General features: G+C 37.9%; 1 protein-coding gene across 1 annotated transcript; it reads left to right on the forward strand.

Moving 5' to 3' along the window:
• Positions 1 to 13,481: 13,481 nt before the first annotated feature.
• LOC139716758 (3 beta-hydroxysteroid dehydrogenase type 7-like) lies at positions 13,482 to 17,685 on the forward strand. Its single transcript, XM_071628292.1, has 4 exons — positions 13,482 to 13,582; positions 14,810 to 14,979; positions 15,744 to 15,908; positions 16,783 to 17,685. The coding sequence occupies exons 2-4, from the start codon at positions 14,820 to 14,822 to the stop codon at positions 17,559 to 17,561; spliced, it is 1,104 nt and encodes a 367-aa protein (XP_071484393.1). The 5' UTR covers positions 13,482 to 13,582; positions 14,810 to 14,819; the 3' UTR covers positions 17,562 to 17,685.
• Positions 17,686 to 17,900: the final 215 nt, after the last annotated feature.

Consider the following 17,900-nt stretch of genomic DNA (forward strand, 5'->3'; position numbering starts at 1 on the left):
CTCACACCCAGGTGAGTGTTCTCGTCACAGGTTGAACCACAGAATCCAGTATGAAAAATATAGAAAAGGTATAAAGAGTGTAGAAAGTGTAGAAAGAGCAGAGTACACCGTATCATGTTTGTTCATCTTGGGGTCTTTGAGGAAAAGGGTCAAAGGTTGTAATTTATTGCATAATAACAGTATTTGATAATGAAAGGATTTTGCCTTCTTTTGCAGATACTTTGGATGGGGAATGACTTGGATGTTGTTAGAATGACAGCTTCTCTTGTATGCATGGATCCATGGTTACAGGATAACAAATACGTGTATTAACATGAAAATTATTTTAGTCATGTGACTGAATGGATCATGTAGGAAGCACAATTTATTCCACTAAGGGGGTAGAAGGTTCAATCCAAATTGTCTGCATACCTTTCATATAGTGTCATTGCCATGTGCATACTTACAGGTAGGGATGAAGAGTTTGTTTGCAAAAACCGATAAGTCCATTTTTGAAGATTTTGAAGTACGGTCTCTGTCATAAAGTACAAAATAATACCTTTTAAATGATATATTGGTCACTACATATACAGGTATATTTTTGAAGTTATGGTCAAAAGAAGCAAAAATTTTCTTTATTCTCTTTATTTTTCTTCACCTTTAATTGCAAATATCTCCATTTGACAAATATGGACTTATCGGTTTTTGCAAACAAACTCTTCAGATACTGTGAAGAAAAGAGGAACAGTATCTATGGATTGAGAGGAATACCAGATTGGATTGATGGATCACATGACTGCTTCAAGAAGAATTGAAGGCTGGATTAGCATGTGTAATGAAATAGGCTTTAAAATCTCTGCAATCTGATTGGTCAATTGTTATGCATTGATTTTTACTGATCCACACTGAGCCATGTGTCTGATAAAATCTGAACGCATGGCTCAAGTCTTGTATAGTGTAGTGGGTGTGCCGGACGCATGATGCGGAAAATGGTTGTATTTCATGAATTTATGGGCCCATTTTATAACACAAATGATGCACAGGCCTATTTCATGGATCAGTGAGAATTTGATGTTCTCGTTTAACAAAGTTAAACTCGTGCATGCAATTCTCACCAATCCTCTCTGTCCTGTGCATCATTTGTATATTGTTTCGTTCGTACATGATGCACATACAAAGTGATATGTCGATGCATGATGACATGTCATTATTTTATAACAAAAGCCATATGAAAATATCATTGAGTGCTATCATAAAATCAATGCAGTTATTGATCTGTGCAACATTTGGAGGAATTCTGTGTCCAACGGTCAAATGAGCAGGATAGGAGAGATAGCTGGACACAATCAGCCTCCAGCAGCAAAGCAAAATATATTTACTACATATCGACTGCTACATGTGACTTTTCATTTTGTGTTTTGGCATCGATATTCAACTTTAGGCATTTCCATATATTGAGCGTTGACAGCTACACCAAAGAGTACTTGTTGGAGACTTAAAATGTGAAATTGTGGCATGTACATTTTGAATTATGTAAGACTTGTTTTGAAAAAAAAAAGCAAACCCTCAAACCATCACTTTGTGACTGTGAAAGGAACTGTTTCAGTACAAAGTGCGATTTCATAAAATAATTTCATTGTAGTCTATTTACATAATACTTAATGAATCATGGAGGGGGGGGGGGGGGGTGGAGGGCAAGGTAATTCAACATAGTGTCCATTCAATACTTGCAAATGTCACGCCTAACATGACAAAGCCAAAATAAGGTGTTTGAACACATACTGTATCTGAAAAATTCTGCTCGCTATAATGATTAAAAATATTTGTATTTCTTAGCCATCTCTTTGCATGTGTTTTAAACAAAAACCCTGTCTTAATCATTCTTCACTATGAAAAAATAGCATTATTGAATCCTTGACATAGATTTAATTCATTTCTGATAAAGAAGGTACATGTATTTCCTTTTCATCTCATTTTATTTCCGTGAAAACCTGTAATTTTATGATGCAAACTTTTCACTGGAGATAACTTTTGTTGTAATATGTATATAATACTTGTATTATCAGACTGTAATTTGTTATGTGATTGTGAGTTGTCTGCTTGTATGGCAAGAGATATCACAGTGGAGCCTTTTTGTAATGAGTTCAAATATAGCATTATACCTGATATAACGAGGTCATTTTATTGGTATCATTCCTTCCATATTATTTGATTTATCCTTGATCTAATGAGATATTCCTTATAATGAGGTCATTTTATAGGTATCATTCCTTCCATATTATTTGATTTATCCTTGATATAATGAGATACTCCATATAATGAGGAAATTTTACAAGTATCATTCCTTCCATATTATTTGATTTATCCTTGATGTAATTAGATACTTCATAAATTGAGGAAATTTCAGGGGTCCTAAGCAGCTCACTACAAAGTTTCCCTGTACATGTACTTGATTTATCATTTACTGTTTGTTAGTAAGGTGATCATCCTTGCAAGAGGAATGAATACAGCACAAGTCTCTGGGAAATATGAGCCAGATATATTGGATACAAGAGATAGAATGTTTGTTTGTGTGTCATCTACCATGGTTTTGGGTAGACACTGGAATGGAATTTCATCATTTCCTTGCCACGGTACTCAAAAAGGCATGAAATTTCTATTTCTAAGGCATGGAATTTCTATTTCTTTTTTTAAAATAAACCTTTATAAGCAAGAGATTTCATCGACTAAAATCTGTGGACAATGTCCTTGAGATATCTTTGTCTGAATCAGGAAAGAAGAATGTTTTATGAGATTAGTTACAGTCCTCTATAGAATATATCACAAGAAATTTACTGGTATGTCCTATACAGCTTCCCATATTATGACTCTCATATAACCTCTCAATGGCCCAACTGTCACATTTGCTCTGTAAATCTTCTTGCATGTGCTGCTTTGTTTTCGTTCATTGAAAAAAAATCCTCATTGGTTCATTGACTTCTCACAATGTGAGAGGAATGAGATGAGGGTTTTTAAGCCTTGTTACAGAAACACTGCAAAGAGGGTGCTTATTCAGTGAAATAAAGTGGGAAAATTAATTTCTGCTATACATTTCTGGTGTGTGTTCGTGAGTCTTTTTCTCTCTTGACTTGCTAGCTTGACAATTATACATGTACACAATGTACAAGGAATCTGTGAAGCGACGAGACCTCATATCTACAAAATTGGATAGCCTTTCATTTGACGTGCCATCATTTTTGGGGGTAAGACAGCTAGGATTTGGACAAGACATCACTGAACTGATTATCTGGTCCTTAATCAAAGAAAGTCATTTTCATTAAAATTTTAGATACAAGGTCTTGTCACCCCAGCGACTTTATGTTTACTATAATATTGGCTCAATTCCTGTCATTTAAAAAGCTGCCCATGCTTTAATGATCACTAGGATCCACCAAATTTGAAGTAGCAGTCAAGCCTGCACACTCGACCACAAACTTTTACATCAGCAACAAAGAAGCACACTGTATTGTATCTGGAAATGTAATTTCACAGGGGAATCACCGTATGAAATGTACGAGGTACTGTAAAAGTGGAAATTTTCGCTCATTTCGCGCAACCAGACACTAACGCGAAAATAAAAGCGCACAAATGTTTTTGCTTGCCATATGTACCTGTACTTGGTGTCTTGATTCCGTGGAAATAAAAACATGTGAAACTCCTCTTGCCCAGCCAAGAGCGAAAAGTTAGTCGCGCGAAAATAACCACTTTTACAGTAATCGGGTCTGACTGACTTTCCGCATTATATCCTGACTCTCCTATCCATTCACTTGGAACACACTCACAAATACACGTACATGTACATTGTACAGCTGTACAATTGTATGTGTACATTGTATTACATTGTGCCAATTTCCTGTGTAATGACAACATAATTATAATGAACAAGCTGATGTCATGTTTTCAAATGGATGCTTCAGTATTATACATATCTAAACATAATCCACAAATTTAGAAACAATCATACAGTCAACCTTGCCTAAGTTGAATCTATTTGGACTGAAGAAATAGTTTTGACTTACAGAAAAATTGACTTATGAGGGATTAAAATCGATAGAATATAAAGAAAAGAGGACTTGAAAAGACCTTCGACTTAGGCAATTATTTGACTTATGCAAGGTCAACTTAAGGTTGACTGTATTTTTACTGGTAGAACTTCAGGTATCTTCAATGTTTCAATACAAAGGTACATTATCTATTTTTCAGTGGTGATGCTAGACTGTTGATAAAGACTAGCCAGCGGGTATACAATTAGCCAGACTCTAACACTTATAGATTTCTGGCAGTAAGACAGGATTCCTGGGATCCATCGGTTTACTCAAAATACAACTGTTTAAACTTTTAGGGCTTTGGACAAAACCAAGTACAATTTGTAAGGTCAGAAATAATTAACATCACCTGTGAATATGCAATACAGTACTTGGAACCAGTATGAAAACAGGCGTTGTTAAATTTTACTTGAACCTGACATCAAAGACTAGCACAAGTGACTTGAATGCTGAATCATTCAATTCAATCAGTGTAACATTTTACAATCTGACTTACAATATCCTTACACATGTACACAATTATTTGAGCAACTTGATAAAAGCTAGCTTACACATAGCACTTTGTGTGTTAAAGCCAAAACATAGTTCTTGTTGTTGTATGCCAGCAGAACTGTCAAGTACTGCTCTAAAATGTACACGTATGCATAACAAATGTGTGAAGTGATGTTGTAGCAACACAATTTCATTTTGGTAACGACAAAAAAGCAAAATACATGTATTAGCCAGAAAGTTGTGCTGAAAGTCCACAATCTCAGAGCTTACCCCATCGGGGTTGCTACGTAATTTTTCATAATTGATTAACGGTAAGTGACATATCGGGCCACAGAAATATCCATCGCTCTTCTGAGCTAGACTGAAATCACATGCAGCTTGTTGGAACATACAAATTGCAAGGGTACAATTGATCATCATGCTACGTTTCGCCTTCCCACAGTGCTGAGTGTGGCGTTAACGGGAAGGGCTCTTCTGGTATAAAGATTGTGTGCTATGATCCAAATTATTCTACATGTTTGATATCAAAACCCTAATCCTGTCCAAGTTAACAGTTTTCAATGCACTAGCTAGTCAGCATTCAGTGCAATCCAAAGCCACTCTGTTTGTTATCTTCCACTTGTAAAAGATCAGGGGGAGAGAGCCTCGGTGTACACGTACATACAAATGTATGCATATTACGACACGAACACGAGATTGTGTTAGAAGCAGATCAAGCTCTGCTGCGTAAAGTGAAATTGCCTCAGTCATCTTCATGTGTTATGTGAGGTTTACTTGTATCTCTAGCAGCCTTTCTTGCTAGGTATCTCTCTCTAGCAGACATTACTGTCTCTGTTCCTGCTCTCTTCATAAATTTTGCTGCTTTCTTGTCCTCTTCCTCTCTTTTTTGTTTGGCTCTCTCCTTCTCTTCCTCATCCTTGGCAGTCAGTCTCTCATCTTTCTTCCTCTCATCTTCACTACTTTCAGAATCGACCTCAAAGTCGCTGTCAGCATCCTCGTTGATAGCTGCATCATCATCATCATCTGCTTCAACCTTTTCTGTCTTTTCTTCACTGGCTTCTTCCTTGATCTTAACATCACCTACCCTAATTTCTTTTCTATCACTTCTGACTCTTTCTTCTTCAGATTTTTCTTCCTGTTCAGTGCTTCTCTCTCTGTCTCTCCTGTCTCCATACTTGTCATACTTCTGTCCAGTATCACCCCTTCTGCTCTCATGTCTGTCACCCCTTCTGCTCTCATGTCCGTCATCTCTTCTGCTGCTGTGGCCATGTCTGTCACTCGGCCTCTCGTGTCGATGACCCTCATACTTGGATAGACGGTCATCTTTTCTATCCATATCGGAGGATCTCCCGTGCCGGAAGCTGTCGCCTTCTCTGTGACTCTGTTTTCCATCTGAGCTTTGTCTTGGGATAAAAAATCAAAGAGAGCAGTACAGATTTAGTAAATGTGAGAGTTGGATTTAGCTGCTTGCCTTGCATTCACAAAGGTACCATTTTTCTCTTGTTTTTTTTAATGTAAAACATTTATAACCCTGTTTAATACAGCTGACATGATAAATGCAGTGAATAAGAAATTGAGAGTTACATTCAGTGTATACAGTATGCATGTGTCATGTAATCTTATCAGTGCTGTTCTAAAATTAAACTACGGTGAGACCTATGGTTACACACAGCAAGTACAATGAATTTTTTTGTCCCCGTTATACAATAGGTCGACAGAAGAGTAATGTGGAAGAGCTGACGTCATGTGCTGTGCAACAATGATTTTTTTTAAAGTAATTAGGAGAGTATGCATATGAATCTATGGGTTGAATTATTTTTAAGTATAAAAGAAGAACATTGGACATGAAAATGAATACATAACCCTATCAGAGGAACTCCTGTCATTTCCCTGTGAAATTGACAAACTGGAGCACTTCAAAGCCTCACTTAAGACTGACATCTTTTCACCAGGCATTCAATTGCTAACTCTCTTGGAGGAGTCTGCACCTTTGAATTCTTTTAAAACTGATATATGGGCTATAATACTGTGACTCATCATCGTCATCATCATCATCAAAGACACAAAAAATCCTTTTAAAAACCTCCACCTTCACAATTTTGTTTGCTTTTACCATGGCCGGCGGAACCGTGGGGGGGGGGGGGGGGGGGGGGGCTTTGTGCACCATACAGAGGAATACATGAGGTGTAATCACTTTGGGCCCCCCCCCACACTTTTTTTAACCCAGAAGTACGTAAGTGGCACTAAAAAGAAATAGATAGAGATCTTGAAGAGTGAGCGCGGAAAGGTTAATATGTTTTTGCGCTGAAGACCCATTTTTTTTTTTTTGCTTGTCAGCTGAAGAAACCCGGAAGTGGAAGGAGAAAGATAAACATTTTACCGAAGACCCTTTTTTTTTTTTTTTCCCCGCTTGTTAGGTCATGAAAATGCGGAAGTGCCCCCCCCCCCCCTTTAGAAAACGCTCTGCCGGCCCCGATTACACCAACCAATTTTCATTCTCACACTGCAATTAGTAACAGGTTTGAAAAGTCTATTTAGTGCACCCAGTTTAAAACATTTAAAAGTTAAATTATCACTTTTCAACCTGATTTAATTGATCTCCACAGAAGAATCACAGAAGAAATCACTGAGCGAGGATACTCTCTTCCACCAAGTTTTGGTTATATAAAATACAGGAGCCATTTCAGGCTTCATCAGTGACAAAAAATTGTTAATACCTATTTCTTGTGTGGAGGCCAGAATGATACTCTGCCATCTCCTCCTTTGTCTTCATCCTCCTCAGGTCTTTACCATCCTCTTTCTCTTCCTTGAGTTCTTTCTCTCCCGTTGTCTGGGAAAGAAGGTGGCGATAGAATCCTGACAAGTCTTTCTGCTTCGTTACATCATTAGCAGCTGCTCCAACAAAATATGAGAACAAAATGTAACGTAAATATGAGATCTGCTATTGCTATAACAATATAGTATGCTGTTACACTGAAAATCACACTGTAAATCACAAAAAAAAAGTACATCAGTCGGAAAGGTTCCATGTACTGTTCCATCAATCTACAGTTAACTCAGTGAAAAATGAGTGGACCACACCCATGTTTACCTAACAGCAACACACAACAGAAGTATACCTTTCACAAAACAGCCGTTGATACACACATATGAACATATTAGACATGATGTGAGCAAGTAAAAATACAATTCAATAATTAAATTTGTGTTCAAAAATCTTCAACCCTCTCAATTTTCAAATATTGCCCGAGTTTACTTTCTTCAGTCCTAAGGACTTCAACTCATGTGAAGTTTACTGTACATGCGTACCAACCACGTGAGCAATCACATCATTTGTACCAACTGACTGAGACAATTGTACATCAAAGGAATTTTTTTGAAATTATTCAAATACATTTACAGTGTACTCCCGTTATAATGAACGCAGTTATAATGAAATTCTTGCTACAACCAAGTAAATTCAGGTCTCAAAATTACCATCAGTATTTCTTTATATTCTTTATTGGTCGGCTTTGATTACATTTTGATACAAGTACGGAAAAGTGCTGGTTCTCAGGACTTTGTTATACTGGGAGTGCAATGCTTAGTATACTGGAAGTTCTGCATGAATCATTTTCTGACCTTCTTCCTCTGCTTCTCTCCTTTCCCTTTCTTCCTCCTCTGCAAGTTCCTGCATTTTCTTCTTGTAGGCAGATGTTACAAAAGCCTCTTTGTCTCCATACATCTCCCCTTCCTTTTCTCTTTCTTGTTGAATCTTTCTCTCTTTGCGTCGTTCTTGCTCCTTCTTCCTTTGTGCTGCTGCCTTCAGCAAGCCTTCAATGTATTTGGGCTGCATATCAAAAAGATTGATCTCTGAACACTCCATGCTCACTCTTGAAGAAGATATCTTCCATAATCATGACTATAAGCAAAGCCATTTACAGAGCAAATATTTTCAATTACATTGTAAGTGCACATTCCAGAGACATCATGTACTAGGTTAAAAACTAGGTTAGGTCAGGCAGAGATATGCTAATCATTTAAAAAAGAAGAAAACAATTATTAAACAGATAATGATGATAATTACTGCACTTAGTACTGTTTTTATTTAATCATCAATTCATATCTCTTTAAATTATTCTTCACTACTCAACATTCTTGCTACAGTTGTGGCCCTAATCAGTATCATTGTTACAGACGTTAATAAACCTAAAGAGCACCACGGACTAGGCAGCTTCCTCTCTAAATCACTTAAGAGTCCTCGAAAAGAGGCAAGCAAACACTACACTGTATATTAGTAGGCCCCCCATGTACATTTCTGACATTGGGAAAGTGGTCTTCATGAAGCTTTAGCAACATCAACAGTATGCAGCACAACTCTGTGTTATGTAAGGAATAACTTCTCTCACTGTAATCTTTTCCCTACTCATGTACACATACATGTAAGTAAAAGTGGATAGTAGAACAGCCACTCCTTCATCTCTGTTAATCTAATGTACATTACTGTTGAGCTGTGAATATCAATATCTATTTGCACAAAATTATTCTGCTTTTTAACCTCAACCTTTCATTTAAAAAAAAACAACTAAAGATGTCTTGTCAGTCCCCCCAAAATGGAAAAAAGACAAGAAAAACAAACAAACCTGAGAGCCACTGATTTTCTTTTTTGCTGCTTGAACCTGTTCTTCCTTCTTGCGTTCCATGTCATCATAGATACTGTCATACTCATAGACAGTTGGGTCTGCTTCCAAGGCTCGCTGGATCTCAAGCTGAGTCTATAAGAAACAAACAGACAAACAAACAAACAAAAACTAAAACTGAATGTTGGGGCATAATAAAAAAAAATACAAATATCAATATCTTGTGATTATCATTGCTAACTTTACTTTCAAATGTATAGTACCACAAATAACAACACACAAGATACTGTCATACATTTCAATGATGGTAGCTTGGACAGTGCAATTACACAGCTAAAGTATGACATTTGTTGTTTTATTTCCTACCTGTTTTTTTATCTTTGTTTGCATGGCTGCTTGTCTTCTCTTCTGCATGTCAAGGGAAGTGACATTCTCCTCCTCATCACTAGACTCATTGAAGACTGAGGCTTTCTGTCTCAAAGGAGCAGGTTTCTTGGACTTAGTAATCAGTCCATACCTATAAATAATGAAAAAACAACAACACAAAAACATACAAACTATATTAACGAAGGCAAACAATATCTCCCATGTGAGAATCACTTCTATTATTTTTTATGAAGACTACTTTCAACACAACAATGGATAATGTAACTTGGGAATTACTATTGACATACATGTGGTGTTTCTCTTGAGCTTCAGATTTCTATCATGCTGTAACTATACAATATTTCATGGTGTAGAAACTCTCTCAAAGTTAAATCTATTTTGAATCAGCACAGTGTTTTTTTAATAAATTCATAATGCTGTAACTGTACAGTATCTCATGGTGTGGAAACTCTTGCAAAGTTAAATCTACTCTGAATCAGCACACATTTTTTATTTGAATTTTAAAACATCGTCCAGAAACTTCCTCATCTCCAAAATCATAAATGAGTGAAATACATTTAACTGCTATAGGCCCAATGAAAAAACAAAACAAACAACACTCAAACAAAACAAACAAACAAACAAACAAACAAACAAAAAACCCTCATCATCCAGAGGTTTCAACTTAGTTTTACAGTATTATACTTGATAGGTTATCATTTCAGGGTTGTCCTCTAGTGCAATTTCTTACATGATGTTTACATACATTTGTAACACAGTACCAATGTATCAGGACTTAATGTAATCACATTTCCCTTTTATATTCAACAGCATTACAGTTCAGTATTATAGTTCTTCAGGACAGTTCATATTTTTGCCTAAAAATTGATTTAATTTGGTTCATCTATAGTATATCATGCTCTACATAGTCAACATAAAATTGAATTTTATACAGTCAACAAAACAGAAGACTGAATTGCTATAATAATACTCTACACAGATGTACTTGCAATTCATTCTCATTTACAGCAGAAGATTCATGATGAAAAGCAAGGAATATGTTTATATGAGTGCCCTAAAATATACATGTTGTATAAAGAGTACATTAATTTCTGCTTGCCCTGTTTCTCTCATAAAGTTAAATACACCCTGTATCATTACTGGTTACCACAATGCATCAAGTGCATAGACAATGCTTAAGGAATTTGAAAGAACATCACTTCAACAGTGATGAGAACACCATCCACTATTCATCTGTATGACAGCCCACCAGGGCAGGGTGTTGTGTGCAGTATCAAACTACAAATAAAAAACAGAACCAATTCTGGAATATCCACCATCAACTTGCCCCATTTGACTGTGAAACACTGACTCATCATTAAAATCTACCAGCTCATCACGAGCTGTACACATACACTTGGTGTACATGTACAAGGATATACCTTTTATCACATCAAGAACTCGGCAACATCAAAAGTCCTTCTTCCATAGAACTGTGAAAGCATGAAATAATCTCCCTGCAATGTTGTGTCACTCAGTGTCAGACTCTTTGGTCAAAGCCTGTCATCTTCATTTGGCAAAAGGAAGCACCTGCACCTTCTAGATCAATGGCATTTTTTTTTAATACTAACACACTTGCAAACAAGTAGCAAATGCACACACCCTACTCCAATTCTGTGACACATGTTGACTACAACTGTATTAGTAATTCTGCAAGAACCTTCAAGTTTGAAGGAAGCAGAGTACTTAAAACTTTAAAAAGCAGAATCATCTGATACAGGGTGTTCTACATAGTGTTACTCCAGCCCCTCAGATGGTCAATCATATACACATGAAATGCTTTTTCCAGATTCTTACAGATGTCCCCTTTAAGGATGGAAATTGGTTAGGACTTTGACCCCCTTTCGAAGGGATGCCATCAAGATTACCCCCGGGCTGCTTTTGGAAGGGAAGACAGAAAAATTACCCCTATATATAGGTTTTTGGAAGGGAAGCAAGGCAGTGTGACATAGATGCAGTGCCTGTGGTGAAATCTCCTTGTAAAAGAAGGCCAGCTTGGCATGCTCTGCAGTAAAACATGCACAGTTGGCATTGTACCGATATTTGTACATTGGTACATTCGGGAAAATAGGGGGAACACCAAGAAGCTGCACTACTTCCATTTCAGATTTTTTCCCCTTTATTTTGAAGCTAACCCTTTTCATGACCCTATTTCAGGATTGTTTGGAAAAGATTTAAAATTACCCATAAATAAAGATATCTAAAAAAAAACAAAAAAACAAAGAAGTAAAATACAATGTAACCCTGCTTTCAATGATTTTTCATGACTTATTTCCCCAAATTGAGCAACGAAAAGATAGTATTCTAACACACATGCATGCCGCACCAAGGGTCGATCTCCCTTGCCAAAATTTGACAAGGAAGCACTAGGTTTCTACATGTAGCTGGCAGTCAAATCTTGGATGGCGTTATGATTGAATTGTGAGCAGCTTGCCCTTGCTTTACCCCTTTCCCACACAAAAAGCTGATTCAGAAGCTAAATTTCTATGGAGTCCGCTCTAACACCTTACAATGGATCATAAATTTCCTTACTAAGCGTTTTCAGCATGTATGTGTAAATGGATAGAGCTCTGAATGGCATCCAGTTTTGAGTGGTACACCACAAGGTACAGTATACAATAGATTTGATATTGATTATTCATCACACACTAAACCAAAGCTCATTAGAAGCAGATGCAGACATTCTCACCAGTTCGAAGTAGGCCTACATGTACCATCCTCCAGACTGGAAGTCCACAGGAACTCATTCTTTCCCCGCACAATTAAAGTATTGAATGAACTTCCTTCTTCTGTCATCACACCAACTGATTCAGTTAAATTTAGAGAGATGTTACTTAATGGAATGATTGTTTAAATGTCCACCCTCCGGCACCTCCAGTAAACTCCAGTGGGAGTGTCGAGTATCCAGGAGGATCCCAACAACCAAGTACTGTACCAAGTACCTTTTCCCGAAAAATTGAGAACACACATGCGGTTCAGAGCTAGCACCGGAGCCGCGGAGTGGGGGGGAATGCGCGGTAGGAGATGTTACTTTGTACACTACACAACACAACACAACATAGATAGCATGCAAGATTGTTGCATGTTGGCAATACAGCACGTAATTCCCATGTTGCAGAATTGATGTCTATAGTTGTCACTACACTGACTGTCACTGATTATGATTGTACTCGAGAGTCGTAGATTGGTCATTTTATTGATAAACAATTGAATTAATTTTAGAAATTGTATTTATAACTTAACATTGATAAAATATTACACACAGTCACACTGAGTGCTACAGTACAGAATCTATGCTACACACACCTGCATGACATTAGCATGAGATGACCTAGATTGGACGTCGTTGTATGTGCTTTTGTCGAATTGTCTGCCGTCTGGAGCACCGTGGTAGCACCATCAAAAAACCTTACCTCTGGGACTACGCTATAGTATAATTCTGACTCTGTGATGATAATGAAGTCGACTCACTAGAAAATTTCAGAAGAAAATGACTTGACACAGTCGAAGTATGTGGTTAGATGAGATTACACTGTAAACGAACACGTAATACTGAATTACAGCAACCTTCACTTACTGTTTCCCGGTTGATGATGCCATCTTGGGTTACAGATGCAGGTAGCTTGGCGTGACACAGTGAAATCGCGCGCCGCCAGCTCGCTCCGCACCGGTCGTCCCCGCCGCCGCGATAGCGATCGATCCGAGCGCTCACCCACCCGGCCCGACGTACAGTATTTTGCATGCAGCCAAATCAAAAGACTCAGAGCAAGGACGTGACCGAAAGATCGGTCTGGTCGTCGGGGATATGTTCCGCGGAGACTGCGTCTGGCTTCACGGCGAGGAGAGTGCGATATAGCGTCAAAAAACATAAGACTACCCTGGACAGACGGATCTTTCTGTCTTAACAGTTTTAAAAGCAAAGACCAGAGTGCCGTGCTACTGTTCGGCTCTTTCAAGAGGAGCCTAAAATACATGGAACTGGTACAGTATTTACATTTGGTAGATTTAACTAGTACATATTACAGCCGATACATGTGTAATCCATAATACCATACAAACCGGTCCTTTTCTGCCTTGCTCCTCATACTGAGCACTGGATGCACTGCACTGAAGGTTTCACAGTTCATTGTACTGTTGTTAATGTAAGGATGTCCTGTTCATCATCATGCTTGTTGTGATATATATTTTTTTTATAATAAGTCATCATTGACCAAAAGATCGGTCTGTATCTGGTCGTCAGGGATATGTTCTGCGGAGAGACTGCGTCTGGCTTTACGGATCACCTCAAGGTGACAAGGAGAGTGATAACGTCAATGAAAATAAAAGACTCCTCCAGACAGACGGATCTTCTGTCTCATATGTCATCAGTGAGTGACAACCAGGGGGGTGTTTCATGAAACTTTTTGTCAGTGATTTACACTGACAACTGTTAAAAGCTACTGAAATCCTTGCATCTGATTGGCTGATAGCAAATTTGTCGGTGAAAACCTCCGACGAACTCGTTGATGAAACGCCCCCCCCCCCCCCCCCCCCCCCCCCCCCCCCCCCCCCCCCCCCCCCCCCCCCGGTCCTGCCAAGCTGTCTTGATTATTAATACATGTGGTAGATCCTGCTTTGAAATTCACCTAATCTGGTAGGTGGATATACAATCCATTGTCATGTGATGTGTAGCATCCATAAATCGTTAATAGGCATTGCGTAAATTTATTAATAATAATATATTCCTTTCTATCACTTATCAGGAGTGGCATTCTCTGGGTCATAATGGAACACTACACCAGAGTATCTTCCTGATGCCCTTGCACTACTACTGTAGTATTTTAACTGGTTATATAAGAGATTATTCTGGTTATTCTGGTTTGATGGTAAGCTTTTTCATCAATGTGCATACCTTGTGAGCTCATAGAACAATAAGAAAAAAAAAAAAGAGTCTGTTAACTCTCCATCAAGATGGTGATGCCCTAGCTGCTCACATGAAAAAAAGAAAAAGAAAAAAAGAAATGTGTGTGTGTGTGTGTGTCTTTGGTCTGCACCTGTGCACCCCCCCCCCCCCCATACACACACTATTGCAGCCTGACCTGTATTATTAGTCATACTCTTGGTTAGTTACCTGGGAGATGGTACTAATGAAATGTTCTGTATACTGTTACCCAGTACATGATTTGGTAATCTGTTGTATTAAGAACATTCAGTGATATTCCCCTACAGACTGACTGGAATGATGCAGAGTCCAGAGGGTGAGGTAGTGGTAGTCACTGGTGGATCAGGATTCCTTGGTCAGCACATTGTGAAACAGATCTTGGAACAGGGAGAGTTTCTGGTTCGGGAAGTCCGCACCTTTGACCTGAAACCTTTCCACTGGTGTCCAGAGTTACAAGGTAATTTATTTTTTTTTTTTAATTTAATTCAAAGGGTGTGTACAGTTCTGGTCAAGGTGAGGATTCAGCTTTTTACGTTTTGTGAGATATATTCAGAAACCACTCTATGAGATGTCAAAGAGCATGCAATTCTAAGGGGTATCAAAAGTTTATTTGATGAAAATCGGTTTTGAAATGGCTGAGATATCCAAAAACAAGGTGAAATTAAGAGATCCTAATAAAGTTGTGGCATGTCACCTTTTATTATTATCACTTTTTTGGATATCTCAGCCTTTTGAAAAACAATTTTCATCAAATAAATGTTGAATCCTTCTTAAAATTACATGCTCTTTCATATTTCATAAGAGGTTTCACATTATCTTACTTAAGAATGTTCAAAACATGAATCCCCACCTCAACCAGTACTGTACAGTCCAGCCTACATTGTCAATTAAAAACCAGATTGACATTTTCTTTCGTAACTTTTGTCAGCATTCTTTTTTCTGTCGAAAGTCAGTCTTTCAAGAAAAGATTTTTCACTTCGACTCAGTTTTGTAGTCTCTGTGAGTTAGACTGATTATTTTTATTCCATCCTTGTATAAAAATTACATTATATAGTTCTCGGTGTGATCAAAATTAAACACCAGATGTAATCCTCTGGACAATTGTGTATCAGAATTCATCCTATCATAGGATGACTTCTGATACGCCATTGTGATAGTCTGCTAGGATCTTGTTTTCCAACCGTTATCTGACTTTTGTTGTCCTAACTTTACCCACGACAGTAGTGAAGCCTGGTGCCACATTGAGCCATGTGCAAGGAGACTTGTTAGCCCTGGATGAAATCAGGAAGGTTTGTCGTGATGCTACTGTCGTCATTCATACTGCAGGCTATATTGATGTCTCCCCCATACCTGATACTGAGCTTCTACGGGCCAGCAATATTCAAGGTAAAGGGAAACGCTCATTTAAAATTTACCACATACAATGTAGGTCTGAATCTCACACTAGTATCAGCTGTCTGTTGTAACATGTCAGTGATTTTCTGAGTATGCCATCAGATAAGTTTGTAGACCTGGTTCTGTCACACAATATGCACTTGTTTAATTAAGCAATATTATTTACAATTAAACCAAATATTCAGTGATTATGGCGAGCATGCAAAGCTTTTAATGGGTATTCTATTAAAAAACAAAAGTATACAAAAAATAAAATACATTTTATATCATATTATTACTCGGCTGGTTGCAGTAAACCAATGTACATGCCTGCTCAAAATTTATCCCTGCACTGGAAATCAGTCACTTCATACTGCTCTACTCTCTCACTGGTACACTGTGATTATGAAATTATACAAAATGGATTTTTAAAAGCCCCCTCCCCACTTGACTGTGTACATATAAACTTTGATATTTAAACATATTGATTTATACTGTATAGAAGGCTTTGTGTGGTTCCGAAGCTCAAAGGCAGTGAAATATTTGTAATAATTTTACTGCAAGAGAGAGAGAAAAAAACGAACCACACCCATATGAGCTAGATCATGATGAAGGCATTTTAATAAAGAAAGAAAGACAGCCCAAGGTCTGTCCATCTACTGGAGCTCTCAACTCTCAATTTGTTTGTTTGTTTGTTTGTATGTTTTTTTTTTGTTTTTTTTTGTAGGGCTCTGTGTATGGAAGGTGTAGTGTAACAAAAGAAATCAGAGACCTTTCCTTCTGGAATCCATCAAATTGATCTGTGATGGTGTTTATACTATTTTTGTGTTACTCAATCATGTGAATGTTAATAAGTGGGTGTACATTTCATTTTGTTTTTCTACAGGATCTGAGAATGTTCTTCAGGCGTGTATTGATAACAACATAGAGTACCTCATCTACACCAGCACTGTGGATGTTGTTATTGGTCAGGAGCCAATAGAGAGTGGCACTGAGACAACTTTAGGCATCCCTCAACATCACCACTTTGGCTTGTATGCAACCACCAAATATGAAGCAGAGAAACTCGTGTTGAAGGCAAATAACTTGATCTTGCAGAATGGCAAACGACTCCAAACCTGTGCTCTGAGACCAACACCTGTATATGGTGAGGCAGATTCCTATAATAGTGGGGTGCTTCAGCAGTGTAGCAAGTATGGCACCATGGTGCAGATGGGCAACAAAGTTTCCCGCTATCAATGTACCTATGCAGGCAATGTAGCTTGGGCTCACATCCTGGCTATTAAGGAGTTAATGAAGCCATCTACTGAGGAGCTAGTATCAGGTCAAGCTTTCTTTGTCACTGACGACACTCCCATTGGTAAGATCAGTGATTTTTTCACACCATTTGTTATAGGTGTTGGAGCCAAGATGTCCACCTTCACCGTGCCATACTGGTTTCTCTACATTCTGGCAACTCTGGTTGAAATTGTGGCATGGTTGTTACAACCTTTCTTGAGACTGAAGCTCTTTGTCACTACAACCACAGTATCCTATGTTCATGGAGTCTACTACTTCAGCTATGAAGGAGCCCATAGATGCTTGGGCTATGAACCACTCTACACATATGATGAAGCAGTGGAAAGGAGCTTGGCATTTTACAGGAGAGAATGTGGTATATTATGACCTCGGGCCATTGAGGTGCACAAAATGATTTGAATGAATCTGCAAATAGAGAGCCTTAAAGTTTCTTGTATTCCTCCTTGTATTTCAGTAATTTCTTTCATAATACACATTGCTTTGTGATGAATATCAGGGTAACTAATCACACTTGTTTCACTTTATAACAGTTATAAATTCTTTAAAAATGTACCAATTGACTTCAAGTATATATGCTCTGACAATTGATGATATTTTTTTTCCAGTTACTAGAGAATGATTAACTATAAGCTTGAAGTACTGAAGATTGATAATCAGAAAGTTCCTCAAAACCCATTTAATGCAAAAAAAAAAAGTGTTGGGGGT

The sequence above is a fragment of the Diadema antillarum genome, unplaced genomic scaffold, assembly GCF_040938485.1.
Source record: "Diadema antillarum isolate AM-2024a unplaced genomic scaffold, OU_Dant_1.0 scf00000069, whole genome shotgun sequence".
Classification (NCBI taxonomy): domain Eukaryota; kingdom Metazoa; phylum Echinodermata; class Echinoidea; order Diadematoida; family Diadematidae; genus Diadema; species Diadema antillarum.

Bases quoted from the DNA above. Each gene is read 5' to 3' on its own strand.
- LOC139716758 (XM_071628292.1), top strand. From the start codon at position 14,820: ATGATGCAGAGTCCAGAGGGTGAGGTAGTGGTAGTCACTGGTGGATCA. The intron at 14,980-15,743 runs GTAATTTATTTT...TACCCACGACAG, and splicing joins CTGGTGTCCAGAGTTACAAG to TAGTGAAGCCTGGTGCCACA. The intron at 15,909-16,782 runs GTAAAGGGAAAC...GTTTTTCTACAG, and splicing joins ACGGGCCAGCAATATTCAAG to GATCTGAGAATGTTCTTCAG.